The 22,417-nt window shown below is 43.5% G+C and overlaps 1 protein-coding gene across 6 annotated transcripts in view; it reads right to left on the minus strand.

Annotated features, from left to right (window-relative positions):
* Positions 1–22,417, minus strand: part of BBOX1 (gamma-butyrobetaine hydroxylase 1) — a 42,358-nt gene that overhangs the window by 19,679 nt on the left and 262 nt on the right. For 2 of the 6 annotated variants that reach the window (XM_075755320.1, XM_075755319.1), the window contains exons 1-3: positions 16,359–16,379; positions 14,934–15,367; positions 13,235–13,349 (exon numbers count right to left, since the gene is read on the minus strand). In XM_075755320.1, the coding sequence (XP_075611435.1) occupies positions 13,235–13,349; positions 14,934–15,317 (499 nt within the window). In that variant the 5' untranslated portion in view covers positions 15,318–15,367; positions 16,359–16,379. Of the gene's footprint in view, positions 1–13,234; positions 13,350–14,933; positions 15,368–16,358; positions 16,380–18,422; positions 18,442–18,489; positions 18,669–18,854; positions 19,076–20,455; positions 20,578–22,417 lie in introns of those variants that run through there. The other 4 variants (XM_075755322.1, XM_075755321.1, XM_075755323.1 and 1 more) reach the window with 4 other exon arrangements.

Consider the following 22,417-nt stretch of genomic DNA (forward strand, 5'->3'; position numbering starts at 1 on the left):
CACTGGGGTCACTTGAGGTCATCAATTAGCCCTTGGGGGTTACTTGAGGTCAAACGCCCTGGTTGGGGACCACACTGGGGTCACGCGGGGTCATCAATCAGCCCTTGGGGGTTACTTGAGGTCAAACTCCCTGGTTGGGGACCACACTGGGGTCACGCAGGGTCATCAATCAGCCCTTGGGGGTTACTTGAGGTCAAACTCCCTGGTTGGGGGACCACACTGGGGTCACGCGGGGTCATCAATCAGCCCTTGGGGGTTACTTGAGGTCAAACTCCCTGGTTGGGGACCACACTGGGGTCACGCGGGGTCATCAATCAGCCCTTGGGGGTTACTTGAGGTCAAACTCCCTGGTTGGGGACCACACTGGGGTCACGCGGGGTCATCAATCAGCCCTTGGGGGTTACTTGAGGTCAAACGCCCTGGTTGGGGGACCACACTGGGGTCACTTGAGGTCATCAATTAGCCCTTGGGGGTTACTTGAGGTCAAACTCCCTGGTTGGGGACCACACTGGGGTCACGCAGGGTCATCAATCAGCCCTTGGGGGTTACTTGAGGTCAAACTCCCTGGTTGGGGGACCACACTGGGGTCACGCGGGGTCATCAATCAGCCCTTGGGGGTTACTTGAGGTCAAACGCCCTGGTTGGGGGACCACACTGGGGTCACTTGAGGTCATCAATTAGCCCTTGGGGGTTACTTGAGGTCAAACTCCCTGGTTGGGGACCACACTGGGGTCACGCAGGGTCATCAATCAGCCCTTGGGGGTTACTTGAGGTCAAACTCCCTGGTTGGGGACCACACTGGGGTCACGCGGGGTCATCAATCAGCCCTTGGGGGTTACTTGAGGTCAAACGCCCTGGTTGGGGGACCACACTGGGGTCACTTGAGGTCATCAATTAGCCCTTGGGGGTTACTTGAGGTCAAACTCCCTGGTTGGGGACCACACTGGGGTCACGCGGGGTCATCAATCAGCCCTTGGGGGTTACTTGAGGTCAAACGCCCTGGTTGGGGGACCACACTGGGGTCACGCGGGGTCATCAATCAGCCCTTGGGGGTTACTTGAGGTCAAACGCCCTGGTTGGGGGACCACACTGGGGTCACGCGGGGTCATCAATCAGCCCTTGGGGGTTACTTGAGGTCAAACTCCCTGGTTGGGGACCACACTGGGGTCACGCGGGGTCATCAATCAGCCCTTGGGGGTTACTTGAGGTCAAACTCCCTGGTTGGGGACCACACTGGGGTCACGCGGGGTCATCAATCAGCCCTTGGGGGTTACTTGAGGTCAAACTCCCTGGTTGGGGACCACACTGGGGTCACGCGGGGTCATCAATCAGCCCTTGGGGGTTACTTGAGGTCAAACGCCCTGGTTAGGGGACCACACTGGGGTCACTTGAGGTCATCAATTAGCCCTTGGGGGTTACTTGAGGTCAAACTCCCTGGTTGGGGACCACACTGGGGTCACACGGGGTCATCAATCAGCCCTTGGGGGTTACTTGAGGTCAAACTCCCTGGTTGGGGGACCACACTGGGGTCACGCGGGGTCATCAATCAGCCCTTGGGGGTTACTTGAGGTCAAACGCCCTGGTTGGGGGACCACACTGGGGTCACTTGAGGTCATCAATTAGCCCTTGGGGGTTACTTGAGGTCAAACGCCCTGGTTGGGGACCACACTGGGGTCACGCGGGGTCATCAATCAGCCCTTGGGGGTTACTTGAGGTCAAACTCCCTGGTTGGGGACCACACTGGGGTCACTTGAGGTCATCAATCAGCCCTTGGGGGGTTACTTGAGGTCAAACGCCCTGGTTGGGGAACACACTGGGGTCACATGGGGTCATCAATCAGCCCTTGGGGGTTACTTGAGGTCAAACGCCCTGGTTGGGGGACCACACTGGGGTCACGCGGGGTCATCAATCAGCCCTTGGGGGTTACTTGAGGTCAAACTCCCTGGTTGGGGACCACACTGGGGTCACGCGGGGTCATCAATTAGCCCTTGGGGGTTACTTGAGGTCAAACGCCCTGGTTGGGGGACCACACTGGGGTCACGCGGGGTCATCAATCAGCCCTTGGGGGGTACTTGAGGTCAAACTCCCTGGTTGGGGACCACACTGGGGTCACACGGGGTCATCAATCAGCCCTTGGGGGTTACTTGAGGTCAAACTCCCTGGTTGGGGACCACACTGGGGTCACACGGGGTCATCAATCAGCCCTTGGGGGGTTGCTTGAGGTCAAACGCCCTGGTTCGGTCCAGGCTCCTGTCACCTGATGTCATCACTTGTCTCATTCTCCAAGCTTTTCCTAAAGGATGTGCTCTCGGTGGTGACCACGCCACGGCACCAGGCACTGTCTTTTCAATCACCACAATAAGCATGAGTACGGTGTTAGAATGTGTCATCAGAACAAATCAGTGATGCCTACAGAGGCCTGCTGTGGTTTGTCCACTGCTGCCTTCTCCCTAGGAATGCTGTTACTGTTTATAGGGAATTTTTAATGATTATGTCTATTTTTGATGCAATAAGGGTTCATCTCTGTATGGACACCCCCCCCCCCCAGCCATTGACTTTTAGACTTTCACCCTCAGTTCCCAGAACTACATTGATGCTACTACTACTAGCATCGTCCCATGAAACCCCTTCCATTTTGGTGGACAGTGTACCAGTGCCACAAAAGATAATCAAGTCTCTGTGTACTAGTGTGAAGAATAAACCAGCCTGGTTTAAAACAATTTTCAAGATTGCTGTGAATTATGTGAAACTTTTTTTTTTCCCCCTGCAGAAACTGATTTTTTAACTCTTACCAAGAGTTACCCCTTCTGAAACCAAGACCATTTTATCGTAATGGCGAAAGATGTATACAGAGAAGAACAAAGGTTATGGCTCTCTGCATGGCCGAGTGCCAAGCGGTTAGCTCTCAGACTGTGACTGGAGACATCCAGAACAACAAAAAAGGATCAAAAGCCCAGATCAATGAAAAATGAGTAGCATAGCCAAGATTTCTATGTTGGCTTAGCAGAGATGTTTTAGTGCTTCCATTAAGTGTCAAGTTTGGCGAAGAAGTGGTTCACGTGTTAGGAATGTGCGTTTGCCATTTCTGTGAAACTCGTCAAGTTTGGCCAATGTTTACAGCTTTGGAAAAATCTCACCTTGCAGATGCTCCTCAGCCATTTTTTCCCCCCCAGTTTGGCAGCTAAACTGTCCAAATATTCCTTTCACACGGAGTACGCTCCAGCCCTTGGGTGAGGGATAGCAGGACCATTGCACAACACAGATGAGGAAAGTAATTTCAATGTAAAATTAGCAGACTCACAGGAAACAAGGCCAACTATAGCGACATCTGTGCGCTTCAAAAATTGTGTAATTCTCATCTCAAACATCTATTCCCCTGGGACTTCTCTCACCTGCCAATTTCAGAATAGTCTAAAGTTTGAAGCGAGATATGATAATGATAAGATCGTTCTTCCTCAAGCGATGGGACAGGTCACTGACTTCCCCAGGCTGATGTACAACTGAGCATCAGCTCGATATTCATACTTTCCATCATCCCCCACGCCATTTTGCACAAACTCAAATCATGTTCCTATCTTACCAGCAGCGTACAAGAGATGTAGAAAGAAACTAGTCGTTTGTCCATGTGGGGAAGCTAGGAGGAATCGGGATGCTGCAGGAAGACCCTCTTTGTTAAGAGTAGTTTAAAACTACTCCGGTCAGGTATATTTTAAGATATTTCAAAGACATTTGCAAAATCAAATTAATTTCCTTCAATAAAAGGCAGTACCGTAGCAGTTCACACCCACATCATAAAAAAATTTCTTCCTTATGTCTAGTCTAAATCTACCCTCTTTCAGTTTAAAACCATCACCCCCTGTCCTATCGCAACAGGCCCTACTGAAAAGCCTGTCCCCATCTTTCTTATAAGCCCCTTTTAAGTACTGAAAGGCCACAATAAGGTCTCTTTGGAGCCTCTTCTTCTCCAGGCTGAACAACCCCAACTCTCTCAGCCTTCTTTCTTCTCGTCTTTATCCACAGCTCTCTGTATCCATGGGCGACCTCCTGCCTGGGCAGCACAGCAGTGGGGACACTTTCAGCTGTGAAGCTGTAGGGAGGTCTGTTACCGTGTCTCCTCGCAGACTTGCACCTCAGCAAGCTTAAGGGGTTGTCAGAGGAGTCTTTTTTTTTTTTTAGGAAAAAATTCTTCCCTGAAAGGGTGGTCAGACATTGGAACAGGCTCCCCAGAGAGGTGGTGGAGTCACCATCCCTAGAGGTGTTCAAAAAGTGTGTAGACATGGCACTTCGGGACATGGTCTAGTACACATGGTGGTGGTGAGTTGACGGTTGGACTTGATGATCCTAGAGGTCTTTTCCAACCTTAAAGATTCTATGATTCTATGATTCTACCAAAATGTATTTCTGGGGTTGCTTCAGTCACCAAAATTAGAGGAATTAGAGTCTTTGCTGGAATTTTTTTCAAACATGAACAAAAAGTGTATATGCATGCTCAGTTTTCTAAGAAACAGCCGATCCTTATGACTGGTTGCCCAGAGAAGTGTTAGATGCCCCATCCCTAGGAACACTCAACTCACTGTCTGCCTCCTTGCTCTCTTCTCACTAATTTCCACTTGTAATATCTCATAAATTTGCCATTTTACCAGTTTGTATACACAAATAAACACAGACACACGTTCAAACCAAAAACATTCAAACCATTGCACATTAATGGATAAACAGGACAAAGATGCTATTTTTTACATTTTGTTTTGCATAAATTTTGCATTGATTCTAGTTTTTTTGCAAAATTCGAAACATTACTGTTGTAAGCCAAGCATTCTCTTAAATGTTGCATCAAAGCTCTTATTCTTACCGTAAAGATATAATTGGTTTCCCTTGCTTGGATGTATTTTATCTGAAGCTGCTTCTTCTTTAGAGAGATAAATAACAATAAAAAAACCCAATAAAGCATGAAAAGATTTTATCTATTCCATAAAATAATCAGTTTGTTTAAATCACATCTAGCTTACTTGGTATTTTAGCTAATATTCAGTTAACTTGTCCAATCATCAATGACAGAGATCAGATACTAGAAATGAGACCACAAACGTTTGAAAAAATTCAGATGGCATCACTTATAAAACACTCTTTATTCCAACATCCCTTCAACAGACAGGACCAATAAAAACTGTCATATATTCCAAGCAGCTTTCGGAACGGGAGCTCTGGGGGATTTCACCTGGTGCCTGAGGGACATCCTGCACTGCTAAGAGATGTCAAGAGCCAGGTTTGGGTTTTTTTTTAACCTCTCCCTAGATATAGGTAGCAAGTATAAAATGCAACATGCTCATAAAAAAGCAAACCCAGGCACTACAGAGTTACAACATTTTTCAACAGTTGCAAAGTCTGCAAATTTCCAACCACCAGTATTCCTCTCCCCTTTGGCTAAGGGCAGTTAGAGACTGTCCAAGAAACACAACACACATACCCAAATATAAGCTATCTGCATAGACCATCTTTTATGCTCTACCCTGCGTTTCAAAGAAGCTGCAGTATGATTGACAAGCTGCTGAATTTCACATGTTGGCAAAATGAAAAAAAACGCAATCCTTGAGGAGGAATATAATCTCACCTCGTTAAATTCTCTTCTGAGACCACTCCGTGGCCTGCTCCTCACTGCTCCAGTGTGTTTAACTCAATATACATCCTTTCACACGCTTGAAAGATGGGGAAAAAATAAAATCTGAATGTTTTCCTTTTTCTCTATTAAAAGTTATGACATTAAAATAGCTTTAGGTATGCTGTGTGAACTGCCAAGAATATCCCTTGAAAGACAAATTTAATCTTCAGTGTTGGCACAGGTAAACTAATGGAATATTTAAGTTTCAACTTTTCCTTCCTAGTCTTTCCTGCTGCCTTGCTAATAAAAATTTTCCTAATCTTTCTTACATAAAACAAGGCGTAGAGGAATATTAGTATTTCAAGGAACATACCAACAGATTTTTCCCCACTTTAGGAAATAAATATATGCACCTGGAATTCAACTGCAGCACCAGGAGCCCCAGGCTTCCCCAAATAAATGGACTGCAAAGTCCTCTTGTTCAAATTCCCAGTTCCCACTGTGCTTCTTAGAAGTTCCACCTAATACGGGACGCCCCTTCTGCAGCCGATGGACACGGGCTGTGGTGTTGGGTTTTGGGGTGGTTCTGGCTTTTGTTGCAAACATCTGCTTTGCCACAGCACTGCAAAACAGCACACGCTCGGCATCCCGTCTGGGACCCTCCTTGATTTCGCTATAACAAATCTGCCAACCATTATAGCTGACCTGTGGAGAACGTTCAAGGAATGCCAACTCATTTGGTCCTCCTCCCAGCCTGCAGTTCCATCATCCGGCCTCACATCTCCAACTCTATGGAGCCGAGACAGACAAAAGCTAAATACAAAACATTTCTGTAAGTAACCTGCAAGAGCAATCTTTTCTCTGTGTAAAAACTATAAATGATGTGAATTCCACTAAGGTACTGGGAATTTGTCCCTTCCCAGGCTCTGCAGTGTGTTCAGGACTCAACACTGCCTACAGACTGGAGAGATATATAACCTTTACAGTACCACTGTGATGTGGAAATTGCAAAATTTCAAGGAGACTGAACTGTTCACTGATGCTCTCCAGGCGGCTACTAAAACTGAGAAATCGTTCAAGCAAAGCAGCTTCTTAGACTTTTTTCTGATGTTTAGCTACTTTGTATTAAAAAAAAAAAAATCCCAAACAAAGACAGAAAGTGGTAAATACAGTTAAATCCTGCCTGGCGAGGCTATAAACTCTGTCCTCGAAGTTCCAGTTCTCTCACATGAATTCACTTCCAGTGACAAGTGCAGCCAGCATCCTTAGTGGTTTGGGTTTGTTTTTCTTTTTAAAGGTGCAAGCTGGTACACGAATGCTTATAAATCCTACCTCATGTTTCAGAGAAGAAAGGCTCCAAGTTCCCAACCCTTCGGTGACATCTTGATGCAGCCAAGAGCTTAGTCTTTGAGCTACTGCAGGAGTAACCTTTCCCCCTTGACATTTGCCAATGTACTCTGTAATGACGCTGTGGTAAATATGCCAAAAGCTGAAAACACATTGTGTACAGCTCCAAGTATTACTAATCCTGGGAAATGTATGGAACGCAGCAGCAGTTGGTATCTGGGAGAAAAAAAAATATCCAGTGCAGCTTGTAAAGTTATTGCTATTAAAAACACGTTCTCGCTTCGTGTCTTAAAATCGTCCATTTCATTTGAAAATTTTTATAGTTTGTCTGAGCTCAAATTTTTTACCTATTCTGAAGAGCATTAAGAAAATCTGTTCACATATGTGGACGTGCATTTGTATAGTGACGTATCTACCAGGAACAAGAAAAACAAACGGTTCCTACTCTCTCTCCCTCCACCCCACACTGACTTATTCAATGTTTCTAGACCACTAATCACGTACAGTGCTTTCCAATGGGCACTTTGTAGTCTTTCTTGATGTAAGGTGCACAAAATTGACAGATGCTACGGAAGCCTTACTCCATCAAACAGAGCAGAAGGACAACTTCATCTCTTCTGCAGGTTAGCCTTCTCTTTGGACTCAGCTGAAAGCAATGTTTGCCTTGATCCCAAAACCAGTCTGCCGGCATAGGCTCGCGCTCAGCCTGCGATCAGCACCGACCCCATGCAACCCGCGTGGTTATTTCCTCACCTTGGACTCAAACAGCTGCTGAGCTGCAGTGTCCTACAGGAAACCCCGATGCAATGACCGTGGATGCTGAAGAAATATGAAGGAAATGGACTGCAGCGAGTTGCCTGGCTCACATGCTTTTACTACTTTGCTGCTGGAGGTGGACTATTAGGCTAGATGAACTAGTCGCCCGGCCCATTAAAGCTTTTTTTATGTTTTTATGATTTCTCCTATTTGTCAAGGTCATTTAGAATTGTAACCCTGGTCCTTTGACACATTTCCAGTCAAACCCTGCTCGGTGTCATGTGCAAATTTAATGTGGCTATTCTTTTCCATCATAGTCATGGACGAAAATAGGGAACAGTACTGCAGAAAGCACAGACCTTCACAAAGCCTATCTCGATATATCATTCTGCCTTGATGGTAAACCATTACAGCCACTCTTCGGCTATTTTTTTAAAAAATGACACATTTCCTTAACACATTCATGAAAACTTCACATGTAACAGGGTTAAATGCTTAATGCTAAGAATATGAACGTGACCACTTCGTTTAATAGTAAATATGCCAAAGAAAATGATGACAAACAATCAAAGAACAAACTTGCATACTTAGAGCACAAGCCAACCCAGTGTCTTTACAGCACTGCATAAACCTTTCAATATATTCGAAAGGCATAATCTCCATGAATAGAAAGAAGCAGGAAAAAATTTTAGAGCCATGACTGAAATAAAGTGATTCATTTGCAGCAATAAAGCCACACAAAGCAGGGAGAAACTTGCAGCATTTACACACTAGCTGAAGGCAGTACGCGTAATAAATGTTTTTACTCTTAGCAAAGAGGAAATGGGATGACAATCACACTGGCTTCCTGCAGCTGACTATCAGGCGACTACTTACACCAGGTGCACATAGTAAATTGTAGAGAGTAGATTATATGGTGACTTCCTCATCATTTTAGCACAGAATTTCTTACAGCCTGTTTAATCTTTATGCTTTACCTATTAGTAATTGCGGGTTTTTTCAGAGAGATCTTAGAGCTTAATTCACATATACTGATGCCAGTTTTAAACCTTTTAGTAGCCGCAATAGATCTGAGATCTAACATTAATAGCTGTCATATACATGAACTACTTTTAAACAACCCATAGTTGTATGAAAAGCAGTGAAGGACTACTTCTCCTGACTGGTCCCAGAGACCGTCACAGCTGGGCAGCTACAACAGTAGTAGTACAGAGAGAAGTAATAGGTCTACACTAAAATAAGCAGTATTTATAAAGATTTCCTTCTCCTCAGCCCCAGACGAAAATGTTATATGCTGTCCAATATTTACAATTTGACAAATTATCAGGTCCATAATTCTTTGGAAAATGGACAGGAAAGCATACATCATAAAGCCACAAAAAGATCCTGTGATGTGAAAATATCTAAGTTCTTCTACTTAATAATATTTTAACAAAAGTCTATATATGAAAGTCTTAGAAAATTGTGCGCCCCACAGGGCACGTTATTCTCCCATGTACCGAACAACAGGAACTTTATTCCCATTTTTCTCCACAAACCCCATTCAGCCTGAAAAATCTATCAAGAAGCTGCACTGAGCAGGGACTGTACCCCTTCCCAGTATTTCCTGGTGGTAACCGATCTCACTCACGTCCTTCGTTATTTTATCATGTCAGCACTGCATGTTTTTTTCCCCACCGCGTAACCGCAGTTCATACAGTTTCCATTGTACTATAGCAGAAATCTAAGAACGCGTGCTCTGAAAGCTGTGGGGGTAAAAAAGAGGAATAAGCCATTAGTGCCTGGGCAGCCTTAGGTCTTACTCGCACAGCACAGTTGCAGTTGCCGAATTAAAAATGTGTTTACAAATGTAGGTGAGCAATTCGTAAGGGATAAAAACAAAGGTCTTGTAGAATTATTTTGTGTATTTATTGACCATTTACATTATGGCTAATAAAACCCCAGCTCTATGCGCTTTTCAAATGGGAAGAATGAACTGCTTTTGAGAGAATTAACGAGTCACCGCCTCTTTCAATTTCAGAACAGCAATTTGGGGGAAAAAAAAAAGAATCCCATTTCTTGGGATCATCTACGTTAAAGTTCGTACAAAACGAGAAGATGCCCTTTGCTCAGTTCCTGCAGACAGTGTTCATGCATCAACACTTGGAATTATTCAGCATTTACTATGCAGACTGGGACAGTGCTGGTCAAAACCTTCTATACTGGAGTCATGTGGGAAAGGAGGTTTAGACACTATAGATTAACTTAATCTAAAATTATTCCGTCTACAATGTGTATTTTAATGTTTGTAGAAGGCCAAATGTATTTTTGCTGTATTGTGAAATACGTATATGGCAGCCTAACTCACAGAGGCAGCTCTTACTAATCATTACTACAGGATAAATTCAAATGACCAAACTCTTTTAATAAACAACAACTTTTAACTTCTTCCTCTTAAAACGGTTGTTTCTCAGGATCTAGTAGAGAAACTGAAAGCACCCTTGATGCTGTTAACATCCTGATTCAAACTTCAGAGGAGCTGGATATATATGCAATTTCATATTATCACATTTTAAAGGCCCATCATTATCTGAAACCTTTATCCTCAGGTTAAAACCTTAACCTACCTAAGGTTAAAAATATTAATTGTGCAACTTTCACCAGGTACCACCTCTGCGGAATCTTCTTCTCCTACACCCAATAGGAAAACATCATAGTGGTATTATCTGAATTTTTTCCCCCCACATCCTGTTGTTGGGATGCCAGCATCTTGGAAAATGAGCAAATGCAATGCAGTGAGAGGCCTGGTACTGGAAAGCACCCGGTGTACTCAGCATCTCCCACAAGTTTCCTCTACCACACACAAAACCTGAGTTACAGAGAGACTCCACGAGGCGGTAAATGACCCCCTGTGACATTTGTTGGGGAAAACACAAGTAAACAGGAGGGGAAAAAAAAGGATCTTTGAGATATCAGAACTGGAGAAGTAGGAGATGGCTCTTTTGCTGCTCTTTTGGAAGTACCTTGTGAGCTGGGCTGAAACGAGCCTCCATGTACACAAACAGGGGACTTTGCATACCACATCGATAGGATCTGGCACTGGTTTTAAAAGGAGAAACTTCACATAACGCCATAGAGCTATTTATAGTCACTTCCATCACGCAGTGAAAATCTGACCTACTCTTCTTTTCGGGTTTGACACACGCCTGACATCTAATTTTTTGAAATTATGATGAAAACCCATCATAAAAGCAACATGCAAAGCAAATAACCACTTGCAAAAAAAAAAAAAAAAAAAAGGGCGTGGAGGGGGAAACCACAGCTGTGATAATGTCAGCAGTGAAGGTTAACCTCTAACTACAGCAGTCTGGAGAGCTTGCTCTTAGATTTGTCGAACCAGCATGCAGGGCTGGCATTTCGTATCATGGTCTGTAATACTATACTGCTGGGATAGGATTAGCTACTTAAGGGCACATAATTTGCAGTAACTCCACTGACCAGAAGGAAGTGAAGTCTAAACTTACCCCGATACGCAATGAGAAAAGGTCTCAAACAGCCAGCAAACTCACACGCTTTATAAAGTGCAGCCTTTTTTGCAACTGAAACCTGAGAAAAGCTGGGAGAAGCTGTCCATCTTATGAGCAAGGTCTTCTCTGAGAATATGAGGAAGACCAGAATGACGTTACTAAACAAAGCCAAAGTTAACGCAGGTCCTCATTTAGTGTAACTTTTATAAATATATTTCTTCAGATCTACCATGGAAAACAGAACCCGCAAAAGCATTGCTCAAAGAATAAAAGATATCTTTGGAGTATATTTTACCTGGACGGCTCCACTGGAGAAGAGCGGCGGCAGAGGGAAGAACTGGCCTCCAAAACAAGCACTGTATTCAGATACTGAGAGTAAGCGCTGTGTAAATGTGTGCGTACAAAGGCAAACCGCAGCCACTTAGACTTCATAATGGGGGGAAAAAGCAGCGTTTCATCTGAAATACTGAAATTTCAGTTATTGATACCTTTGCTAATAAACATAACCAGAGATCTAGACTAATTTGCCTGGGTATTAAGTAAAGCAACGTTCGATTTACGTCGATCCCCTCAAAGGCTACAAAACATCTTGCTAGCTTCCACAGTATCTTCATTTCTCCAAATAAAAATTCTTACCACCTGAGAAATCAAGTCTAGTTTCCCTGAGGGAGGTTTGCATCTCCACCACGTTCATTCTGGGAACATGCCCAACCCTCCAAAATAGTAAGGAGTGTAGTTTATTCTTGCCAAAGCTAAAGTAGATACGAATTTTTTATATCACTAGGGGAAAAAAGTTCCATTCTGAACTATGAAGAGTCTGTTACATGATCCACTGAAATGAATGGAAATATTACTCATCACTTAAGTTTTAAGCCAGATATAAAAAGCTGAATCTTAAGAGCTGACTTTTGTTTAGGAGAACAGGTGCTAGGAGCTAAGGAATATTTGACCTGCAGAAACTGGGAAAGATAACCGGCCCCTTCAGTTGTGCCTAAAGTGCCAAAGCAAGCTCAGATGCAGGAGACACCTAGGGCCACATATTTTCCCATTTCTCATCTTTCAGGGAAAAAAAAACTCAAAACAAACCCCAAACCTTCCTTTTCTTTGCTAGAATAAAAAACCAGCCCCAAAAAAGGAGCATAAATCAATCACAGATTTGCTTTTTGCTGAGCTCTGAGGAAACTGATACCTGGATCCGAGTTTCACTCCATCAACCTGCCTCTAGCTTCTTTTTTCTAAAGTGATATCTTGTTTTAACAGATACTGTCTTAACTCCGAAGACAGATCCACAACTTCCTGCAACAGCAGATCTCACAGGAACGCTGTCAAGAGCAACAGCAGAAATCTTGCAAGTTTTCACACGTTTCATGCTCACAATCTGAAAGGCTGCCAAAGAAATGATGATGAGCATCATGACAAACCTAGTTTATAATTACTTGCTCTAAAGGGTGAGTGATTCGTACCGGGTAAATGTTACACTGCCAGTTGCACAAAACGCTTCATGACCAAAAAAAGGTCAACTACTGCAATAAGTATGGGACGCAGAGCAAACACAACCCGAACTTCAGCACTACACACTGCTAAGCTACACAGTTACTTTTTAACAGAAGGCCATGGAAAGGAAATTTTTAAAATTTCAGTTATAACTCGCTTGCAATTCTAAATAATCTTTCTAAAAACTAAAAATGTAAATAATTTAAGCAGCGCACACACCCTTGCGTGGTCACAGAGATGGCTGCTGGTGCACAAGGCTCATTTTTGAGACTTACTAACCCTTTCTGGAAGGAAAATGCTTTTAGGAAAGCAAACGCAGCCCAGCCAGCTGAACTCCTCTCAGGTCCAGAGGTTAGAAGAGGGAAAGGGTAACCAGGGGTTCCTGTTGTGCACGCCACCGAGCACCCAGAGCGGTTGTCATCGCTCCAGCTGGGTAGACCTGGTCCTTGTGCAGGGACCTCAAGCTCAGACTGTCAGTGTCAGACCCCTCGTATTTGAAACAAGCGTAACAGATGTGGGTTTTAACTCCTACCTGGTAAAAATAAATCTTCTCGCATTTCTGCTCTGGCTTCTTCAGAGAAGCATCGTTTTTTTAACCACTCAGCTTCATACTCGCTTTGGTGTTCGTCAGGCCACGTAATAGAAATCTTCCAATATAAAATGAAAGATAATTTTAGAACAAAAATAATATTCAAAAAACATCACCCAGAACAAACAAAAAAGTCCTTAGAAATTACAGAAATTGTAATATTTAGATCAATATCACAGTTAAGCCTTCCCTGTAGCATAATGCCAAACAAGTAATAAAAACCCAACCTGAACATCATCCAAATTCTGATACCTTTTATAAATGGTCATTTTCACATGAACCTATGACCTAATTTGCTGTTTTGTGTGGGCTGCTTTCCCCGTGGGAGCTGTGTTTAGCAGAAAGAGGAGAATCACAGAAGCTGGCACTTATCACTGGGGAGAGTGCTACCCCGCAACTCAGAAGAGAGCAAAAATATCTTCCAAAACACTGACAGCTTGTTAAAAAAAGGACAAGACAGGCAAAAAAGAAATGCTAGGAGACAAATCCCTCTCCTAATTTTGAAGTCTTCCCTCTTTCAAATAAATTTTAAAATAAGGTGTGGGTTGGTTTTTTTTTTTTAATTCCTGAAAAAAAAAACCACGGAAAGAAAGCATATGGCTTTACTTGTCATGAACTGAAAGAGCTCAGAGCAGCACACTCAGCTGAATTCTCAGGGCTGTTGAGCAGCTATCGACTCCCATTTCACACAATCACAATACATTTGCCTATTCAAAGTGTGAATTTAGACGGCATTAATTTTGGTACCAACCAACCAACTTGGGAGCCCAGAATCCCCCAATACAGACGCTAACCCTGCTCCTGCACGGGTCAGCCTCTGCAAACTCACCCTGCAGCGAGGCTGCCCCAGCTGCTACAGGGTTGACTGCTGCATCTTTAACTTGTTTAAAACATCTTTAAGTGTAAAATGAAGGAAATGAGTTTGCATATCAAAGGAGCAGTGCACTGCTTTTAATAAAACCTATAAAATCTAAATGGTATATTAAGTTTTTATATGGCAGGAAAGATTAAAATTCATAGGGAGGGCAGTTCCTGTCCTCTCTTGCCCAATAGTCTCCTCTTTTTCATGAACAAACGTTAACGTAGATAGGTAGATGCCCATAAAGACACAGACATTAGGCCAAGTCCGAATATTGGGTTCAGCTTTGGTTTGAGTGCTTGCTCTAAGTCAAAGGCTTTTGCACATTGGAAATTAGCTAATAAACTGACATTTTTGTGATGGATTAAGGTCATCACCACTTTGCCATTTGTTTTTCTGGTTTTCAAGCCATTTACCTATAAAGAGGAAAAAAAGTGTAAGTCTAATTAAATGTGTGGGGAATGCCTATATTTTCTTTTCAACGTCTGGTGATGAAGAAACATAACGGCAGATGTTTAAAAAGCACAATTGTATTCCAAAAACCAAAGCCTGAGTTTCTTCAGCCTCTGCATAACATCTATAAAGGGAAGTTTCATATAAAGGTGGGAAGATCTGAGTTCCCCAGGTTGCAATTATTCCTAAAAGCTTTGCAAATACACGGTAGGGTTTGCGGATAAACAAACTGTGATTACAGTATAACCTGGGATTGCCTCTAATTTCCAGATTAACAAGCATCGTTAGACAAGTTTCACGAGGAGGCAAATGAAGGTTTGCTTCGAATACCTTTTTTCTATCTGCCAGAGCGATTTCCTTCACCACGATGTTCACGTCCAGGTCTTTGATGACCAGCTTGCGCGCCCCGGCCGAGCGCAGGAAGCAGTGGGGACACTGGCAGTTGTCCCTCAGCCAGACGCAGGGGTAGCGGCTCTCGCTCCCGTCCTCCCACTCCACGCGGACGAAATGACCCGCGTCCAAAGCTTCCACCTTCTGTATGCCCAGGTTCATGCTGAGCGGCCGGGCAGCGCGGACCCCCGTCGTGGCACCCTGCCAGCGATGCCGAGCGATCCCGGCGAGCAGGTTCCTGCCCTTCTGCGCCGGCAGCAGGCAGCACGCCCTGCCTCCGCGGACTTTGGCCCTCGGCAGGACGTTAGCCACCGCCCTCCACATTTTGGGTTCTTTAATGAAATCGTCAGAGAGAGAACGCCTTTGTGGAGTTCCTAAAACATCACAAAGGGCAGTTTATTAACTGAGCGAGTACGTATAGCACAAAGACCGTTTTAAAATGATTCTCCCCTCCCTCCCTCCTGCCTAAACCTTTAGGAACGTTCATTACGTGTTGCTTACATTTTTTGAGTTGCAGAGAATGTATTCAGACCCACCTATTCAAAAATCCCTTAGTTTAGCAGGGCTTCAATTTGATTCATCATCTTGGCCATCTTTTGTTTCTGCAGTCAGTTCAATATGCATCGCACAAATAGTCTCTTTTAAAAAGACACCTCGAGATGAATTCCACACATCAAAAGCAGGAGCTACTACCAACCATGTTCAAAAGCTAAAGCTTCAAAGTACACATACCTTAATTCCTGCTGTGGCTACTATGGAAAAGAGAATACAGCATCCATCTCTTGTAAATATGACTTTAGCTACAGCAACGGAGTTTTGCAAGAGCTCCTTTCCATAGATACACTCTTTTATTTAAAGCTAGCTGCATACTGTGCTACAGAAAGATGATGCATCCAAATCTTAAATTAGAAAAGAAGTTCCGGTCTAAAGTTTTTCTTATTCAGAAAAATGCATGGTCTCCCCCTGAAACAAGAAATCAGTGCATTTATTTTTAATAGTTTAACCATTTCAAAGTCTGCATATTTGTTCACTGTCTTTTTCTGTTGTTTTTGTTCTTAAACTCAGAGGGCAAAATAGTGATGTCCTGCCAGGACCAACGTCTCCCCAATTGTCTTTTACAGGCAAAACCTCACTGGCTTCAGTATTTTGACTCACTAAGACCTACTAGGGTTGTCGGAAGGTGTTTGTTCAGGGTTTTTTTTTTTATTTCTTTCCTTTGCTACAAGTTAGAACTAGGTTATACAGGACCCTTGGGTCTCCTTTTTTTTAAAATTTCATTAGACTGAATATAGCAAAGCAGAATATTGATTTCTACTTTCTCTCGTTTGCGTGCAGTAGTCCCATCAGAACCCAGTAATTACCAACCTTCACTTGCAATGCAGTCCAAGCCACAGCTACGGTTTTGTACATACAGACTTAAACCTCTTTTATCCAAAAATGGATTCATATCCAGATTGAATATCTTTCCTTTTATATATATATATATATGTATATATTTTTATATACAAAAAATATGTAAACAAACATACTTATGTAAATGTATATATGTATATCTCCACATTAATTCTAAAGTATTGTTCAAGTACTGGAATTTTCCTCCTAACTGTGAAACACAGCAAGACCGGCTGCAGTCTCCTTCTGAGATTTCTTGGACAAAGTTTTATTATGTATAACTGCAAAGATGCGGTATGTTTTATGGTTTTTAACATGTGACAATTGGATACTTATTCTAACCTCCTTGAAACAAAAGACAAGTGAAACAGAATGAAAGTTTCCAATATACTGAAACTTTAGAATATTTAGTTTCAAAAAAAAAAAAAAAAAAAAAAAGGATGACCATTTCAACATACTGTATACTTTTGCTACATATGTATTGTAGTTCTTTGTTCAAAGCAGTGGATTATTTCATGGCATTGGTCAGATCCACAAATACACTGAAGCAACCAAAATATATTTTACATGGAAGTAAGACAATAAAGATGCAGAAGTGTAAGTCACAAAACCATTGCCTAATTGCTTAGGCAACTCAGAGGCTGTTGATACTCGGTCCTTCTGCATACGAAGATATCTCAATCCCTAAAACGCTAATACTACCCATATCCAAGGTCAGCATGACGCAGACAGAATTGAGTATCCTCACACATCCCCCTCATCCAGCTTACTGAAGATTGGTGAACAGGTAGCTGCACACCAGAAAACCTTCTAAGGCGTGATAGGGTAAAGAAGATCAGAAAATTCCTGACATCTGGACAATGCTGAATTGTCCAGCGCAAAGCATGGCACTCACAACCACTTGAATTTAAGAACACCACTGGAAAGCAGATGAGCAACACAAATGGCCAGATCACTTTATTCTGCCTGTCTCCCAGTGTATAAAGGATTCAAGCACAGAGCACTCTTTCCAGAAGTCAGGTAGACACTTATTCACATGCTGCTATTTTACACTTGAAATTACATTCTGTACTAAACTAGAAGCAGAACTCACTGGTTCACCTAAAGTTAGCATGCTCGCAACCAGGGTCAAATCAAAGAGCAACCAATAATGCAACCAAATTCTCTGCATCACAGGTCTCCCCGTTTCTTGTTTCTGAACTACTGTTATCTGCATGAACGTGGAAGATGCCACACGTAACTCTGCTCAGTTATCAGACCTCAGATTTGCGTAGTTTTAAAAAAAAAATGCTACCGATAGCTCCTATGAGTCAGACCCTCCCATGTGAACATTGTCCCAGGCTCCAGGATTTTCTGTCCGCTTTGCTCGTTATTCATTCATAATCCTCAGCAGCATGACGAGGGTCAGCCTGGATGCTGCCAGGCAATTATGATTTAAGGCGATCCCCATCACCTGGAGGCTAGGCTGGGGAGTCTTCCCCGGTAATGCTCACTATCTCCTGCTCAAAAATCTGTCTCCATCAGTCCCCTCAAACCTCTTCAGACATGATCCAGACTCCCCTGTTTGCTGACATCAGCAGTATGTTTATTAGCTTTACCTGCACAGCTACTTAAAATTTAATTCTGGTTAACACTACTTTAAGATCACCAAGCTACTTTGGATAACATATGCTCCTTTTACAATAAGGTTAAGAAGCTGCAGAGAAATGAAGGGTATAGTTAATGTATCATAACCAAGTTTTAGCCGTGCCTTAAAACCAGTTTGCTGCATCAGAAGCTGGTCAATGTAACCAGCTCCATGTAGGATGTAGCAGAATTTAACACGGATCCATAAAAACTTAACTGCAGGAAGAGCCGGAACTGGCCTCAGTTTGAACCGAGGATTTCTATCTTGTAAGCATTGCCTGAATCAAAAAATAATGCAAACTTTAGAAAAAGAGTAACCCTCGACCAAAGACAGAGCGCTTACAAGGCTGAATCTTGCGTGCAAGTGTACCAGAAAGTCTCTGCGGGGAAACATTTGCCTGATGCTCTTACCTCAGATCACAACGGAAACAAAGAACCAAACCTGTACCACAAAGAGAAAAAAGCTCTGCACGTTTACGTTACTTCATGTCCATGTATAACTGCGTAGGAAGGCCCAGGAAGAGATACTGCCGGAAGGATTCCTCTTTGGGAACCCTCCAGCTTTCGATCTGCTAAATCAGCGTAACTGGAGTAAATGACGAAGCAGCTCACGTACGCAGGCAGCTTCTGCGGGGGAGACGGGATGCAAATGTCGTACGACACTCTTCCCTCAGAGAAGCGCGAAGGACGCCAGGCCCGCACACCCACAGCCGTGCCCAGGCTCGCGCGTGGGGCCGGGAAGGATGTCACGGCCGGCGGCAGCCGTGTTGGCAGCTCCGCCACGGGCCGCTGCTGCCGCGCCTGCTCTGCACCCCCCTGCTCCCCAGTCCCGGCTGCCCTTACCTGCCCCCCGGCTCCCCCCGCCGCAGGGCTCAGCTCGGCTCGGCAGGCCCAGCCCCGGGGAGGACCCCGCCGCAGCGCCCTCCCGGCGGGCAGCGCCGGGGAACGCGGGCTCGCCTCAGCCCACCCACACGTGGTGTTTCCCAGGGAATTCAGTTCGCGGTTCTCTTTCAGGCTGAGGGGGATGTTTTGTAAACGATTTAGTTCCCTGCGAAACGCGCCGGAGAGAACCGGGCTCGGTTAGTTCCTGGTTATCACTGCACCGACCTTGTGCTTGATGGAGGGAGGGATTTTTAAAAAGCATTTGGCCTTGATTTGAAGGCAAAGCGGTGGAAAAAGCCATCATTTCCTGTGGCGGCTTCTCCCCTGGGTGTAACAAACACTTCCCGGCCGCTTCAGGCTCCCGGTTTTCAGCGAGAAGCGAGATCAGGCTAAGAACCCTCTTCGGACCACGGGATCAAAGCAAGCACCTAGGAAGAAATGCACCAGCGTGTCCTGGCTCTCCTCACCAGGTGTGATGCGCCACACGCCCTTACAACAGAAGCAGAGAGATAAAAAAGAAAGAAAAAAGAAAAAAAAAGAAAAAAACCCCAAAACACTGGGGGCTTTATATGCCCTTTATGTGCCAGAAGTAGCCTACAGCAAACATCACCGAACACAAAAGATGGCCTTTAAAGGCAAGATTTAGTGGGACTACAGCCAAACAGAGCCTATGGTGTGGTATAAAACATCCCCGCTGTTTCAGATGGAGCAGTCCTTGTCTGTACCCTCCGAGTTAAGGGTGCAGATTTGTACCCGAAATAGTGTGGCCAGCAGGACCAGGGCAGTGATCGTCCCCCTGTACTTGGCACTAGCGAGGCCGCACCTCGAGTGCTGTGTTCAGTTTTGGGCCCCTGACTACAAGAAGGACATGGAGGTGCTGGAGCGTGTCCAGAGAAGGGCAATAAAACCAGTGAAGGGTTTGGAGCACAAGTCTGAGCGACTGAGGGAACGAGGGTGGTTTAGTCTAGAGAAAAGGAGGCTCAGGAGAGACCTTATCACTGACAGGAGGTTGTAGCCAGGTGGGTGTTGGTCTCTTCTCCCAAGTAAGAAGCAATAGGACAAGAGGAAATGGCCTCAAGTTACGCCAGGGGAGGTTTAGATTGGATATTAGGAAAAATTTCTTTACCAAAAGGGCTGTCAATCACTGGGACAGGCTTCCCAGGGAAGTGATTCAGTCCATCCCTGGAGGTATTTAAAACTTGAGGATGTGGTGCGTAGGGACACGGTTTAGTGGTGAACTTGGCAGTGCTGGGTTAACAGTTGGACTTGATAATCTTAAAGGTCTTTTCCAATCTAAACGATTCTATGATTCTATAAGATGATTTTACTGTCAAACAAATCTTGGGAGCAGTAAGCTTCAGGCAGATGAGCTTCCTGGGAATAAATTTAAAACCAGAATTAACGTACCCTCATTATTTAGTGCCCAATACCTTCTGCCTGGCAAGTATGTTAATGCTGCATTTATTCGAAGAGTGTGTTTCTCATGGCTGAAGGGAAGGAGGTTCTAACAGACAGAAATATGGCTTCTGCAGTTGAAAGCAATGGTGGGACGTAGCACCTACCAGTTTTCAGCTGGAGCGGCCCATGCAGGTCTTCATTTTCAGGTTGTACTGGGCTGGAATCCCCACCTTCTTCAGAATGTATAGGCTGGCAGCTCGACTGACGTGAAAAAAGAAGAGCCGAACTAAAAAGGAAAAGGAAAACCTTTATTTTCCTCCTGATGGGAAGCTTTTTCCCAGCTGTGCAAGAGGCACCTGCTCCACTGGACACTCAGTGGCCGTACTGTGGTCTGCAAAACACCCAGAACAGTCCTGCTGCCTCAGTATAACCAATGAAGGGAAAACCTTCAACATACATGTTGCCTAAGCAGCACTTTTCACAGACAGGAAAGCATTCACAAAGACGAAAAGTTGGCTGGTTGGATGGAAACGAGTACATGCAGAAGTGAAAAAAGTCAATGACTGTTTAGAGACTGTCTAAGCATTTTGGCAGTTAAAAAGGGCTAAGACTGAGTCTGTGACTTATAGGAAATTAAATATTTTTGTTGGTAGTTATCATTCAACATCTTCAATGAAAAACAATCTTCACGTGCCAAAGCAGTGCTGTAATGCACGGAGTTGGATGCATTACCTTCTTTTAAGGAAAGAGTGGTAGCAATTAGTTGCTTTCAAATTAGGTGCCAAATCCATTTCCCACCTTTCTTTCACATTCCTGCCTTGGTTTTTTCCCCCATTTTCTCTACGGAACACACATATTCTTGCAGGAGCTTGAAAATTCTCAATTATTTTCAAGGTTTGATAGATTGGATGTCTGGCAGATAATTGGGTTCATTTCATATATACTGTTTACAAAATATATACTGTTTATCCATTACTTTGTTTATTTATTCCAGAGCTTTAATTGCTCTTCATTACAAAAAAGAAAAAAAAAAAAAAAAAAAAGAGAATTCTGTACCTGCAGATACTTCATAAAGAGTACATACCTTATTCCTTGTGTCAATCGCTAATCCGCAAGTAGCAGCCCTTAGGAAAGGGCAGTTTGGGCATTCTGCCTATGCTGAATGTAGGTTGTTGCTTGAGAAAGTCACGGTTTTTAATTTCCTGACTCTTCTGCTGTTGGCTTTGCAACCCATTACATTAACACTAGGTTTCTGAAGTGTTTTTGCTTCTGTGTTTTCTTTTAGAACCAGTACACACCCTATTAACTGCATACTGACTGAAAGAAAACATTTTCTATTATGGACATGTATAATTAATTTCTTATTTTTACTAATTAAAGGGAGAATCAAGTGAATCAATTTGTTTCAAGTGTAGGGAAACAAAATTCTGTCTAAATAATATATTTAGAGGGTTTTAATGAGTGAAATCTATTATTAACATAAACTTAGTATATAAGCATACATATAAATCCTCATCAGGCTGAAAAAAAGAACCAGAAAAAATTTTGTTTATACCTTATGAAGAAAAGCTGTACATAGACCAAGAACGGAGATTTTTTTTTTTCAAGCCAAAAGGGGAACATTTTAAAATATTATAAACATAATAAGGAGGGTGTGAGAACTGAAATGGTCATAAGTCTCGTTCGGTAACAGGAACGCTCCAAGGTGTTTGCAAGACTGGGTCTCTATTTTTATAAGGAGTGTTACATAATATGCAAGTGGAAAAGTATCCTATCCAAGTGGAAATAAAAACAAACTGCCTTCAAGATGACATAACTCAGCAAAATATGAATCATTAGTGTCGTGCTTGTATTTGCTGAGTTTCTATAAAAGAAAGAATTTTAAGAGAGAGGTGTCAGAAGTGCTATATAACGAAAATCTGGACCTTATTTATTTTACGGTACATTTACATGCCTTTTTTCTCTTGCAACATCGTTTTGCTGAATCCTGCAGTGCAAGATCAGTTCACCGATTCCCTTTGGGCTTTACTCTGTCGCTGTCATTCGTACGGGGAAGCACGGTACCGTGGGGGTTATGCTGTAGGTTTCCACGTGACGACGAGTCTATACAGTAAGTTACTGCCACG

Source organism: Balearica regulorum, chromosome 5 (genome assembly GCF_011004875.1).
Source record: "Balearica regulorum gibbericeps isolate bBalReg1 chromosome 5, bBalReg1.pri, whole genome shotgun sequence".
Lineage (NCBI taxonomy): Eukaryota > Metazoa > Chordata > Aves > Gruiformes > Gruidae > Balearica > Balearica regulorum.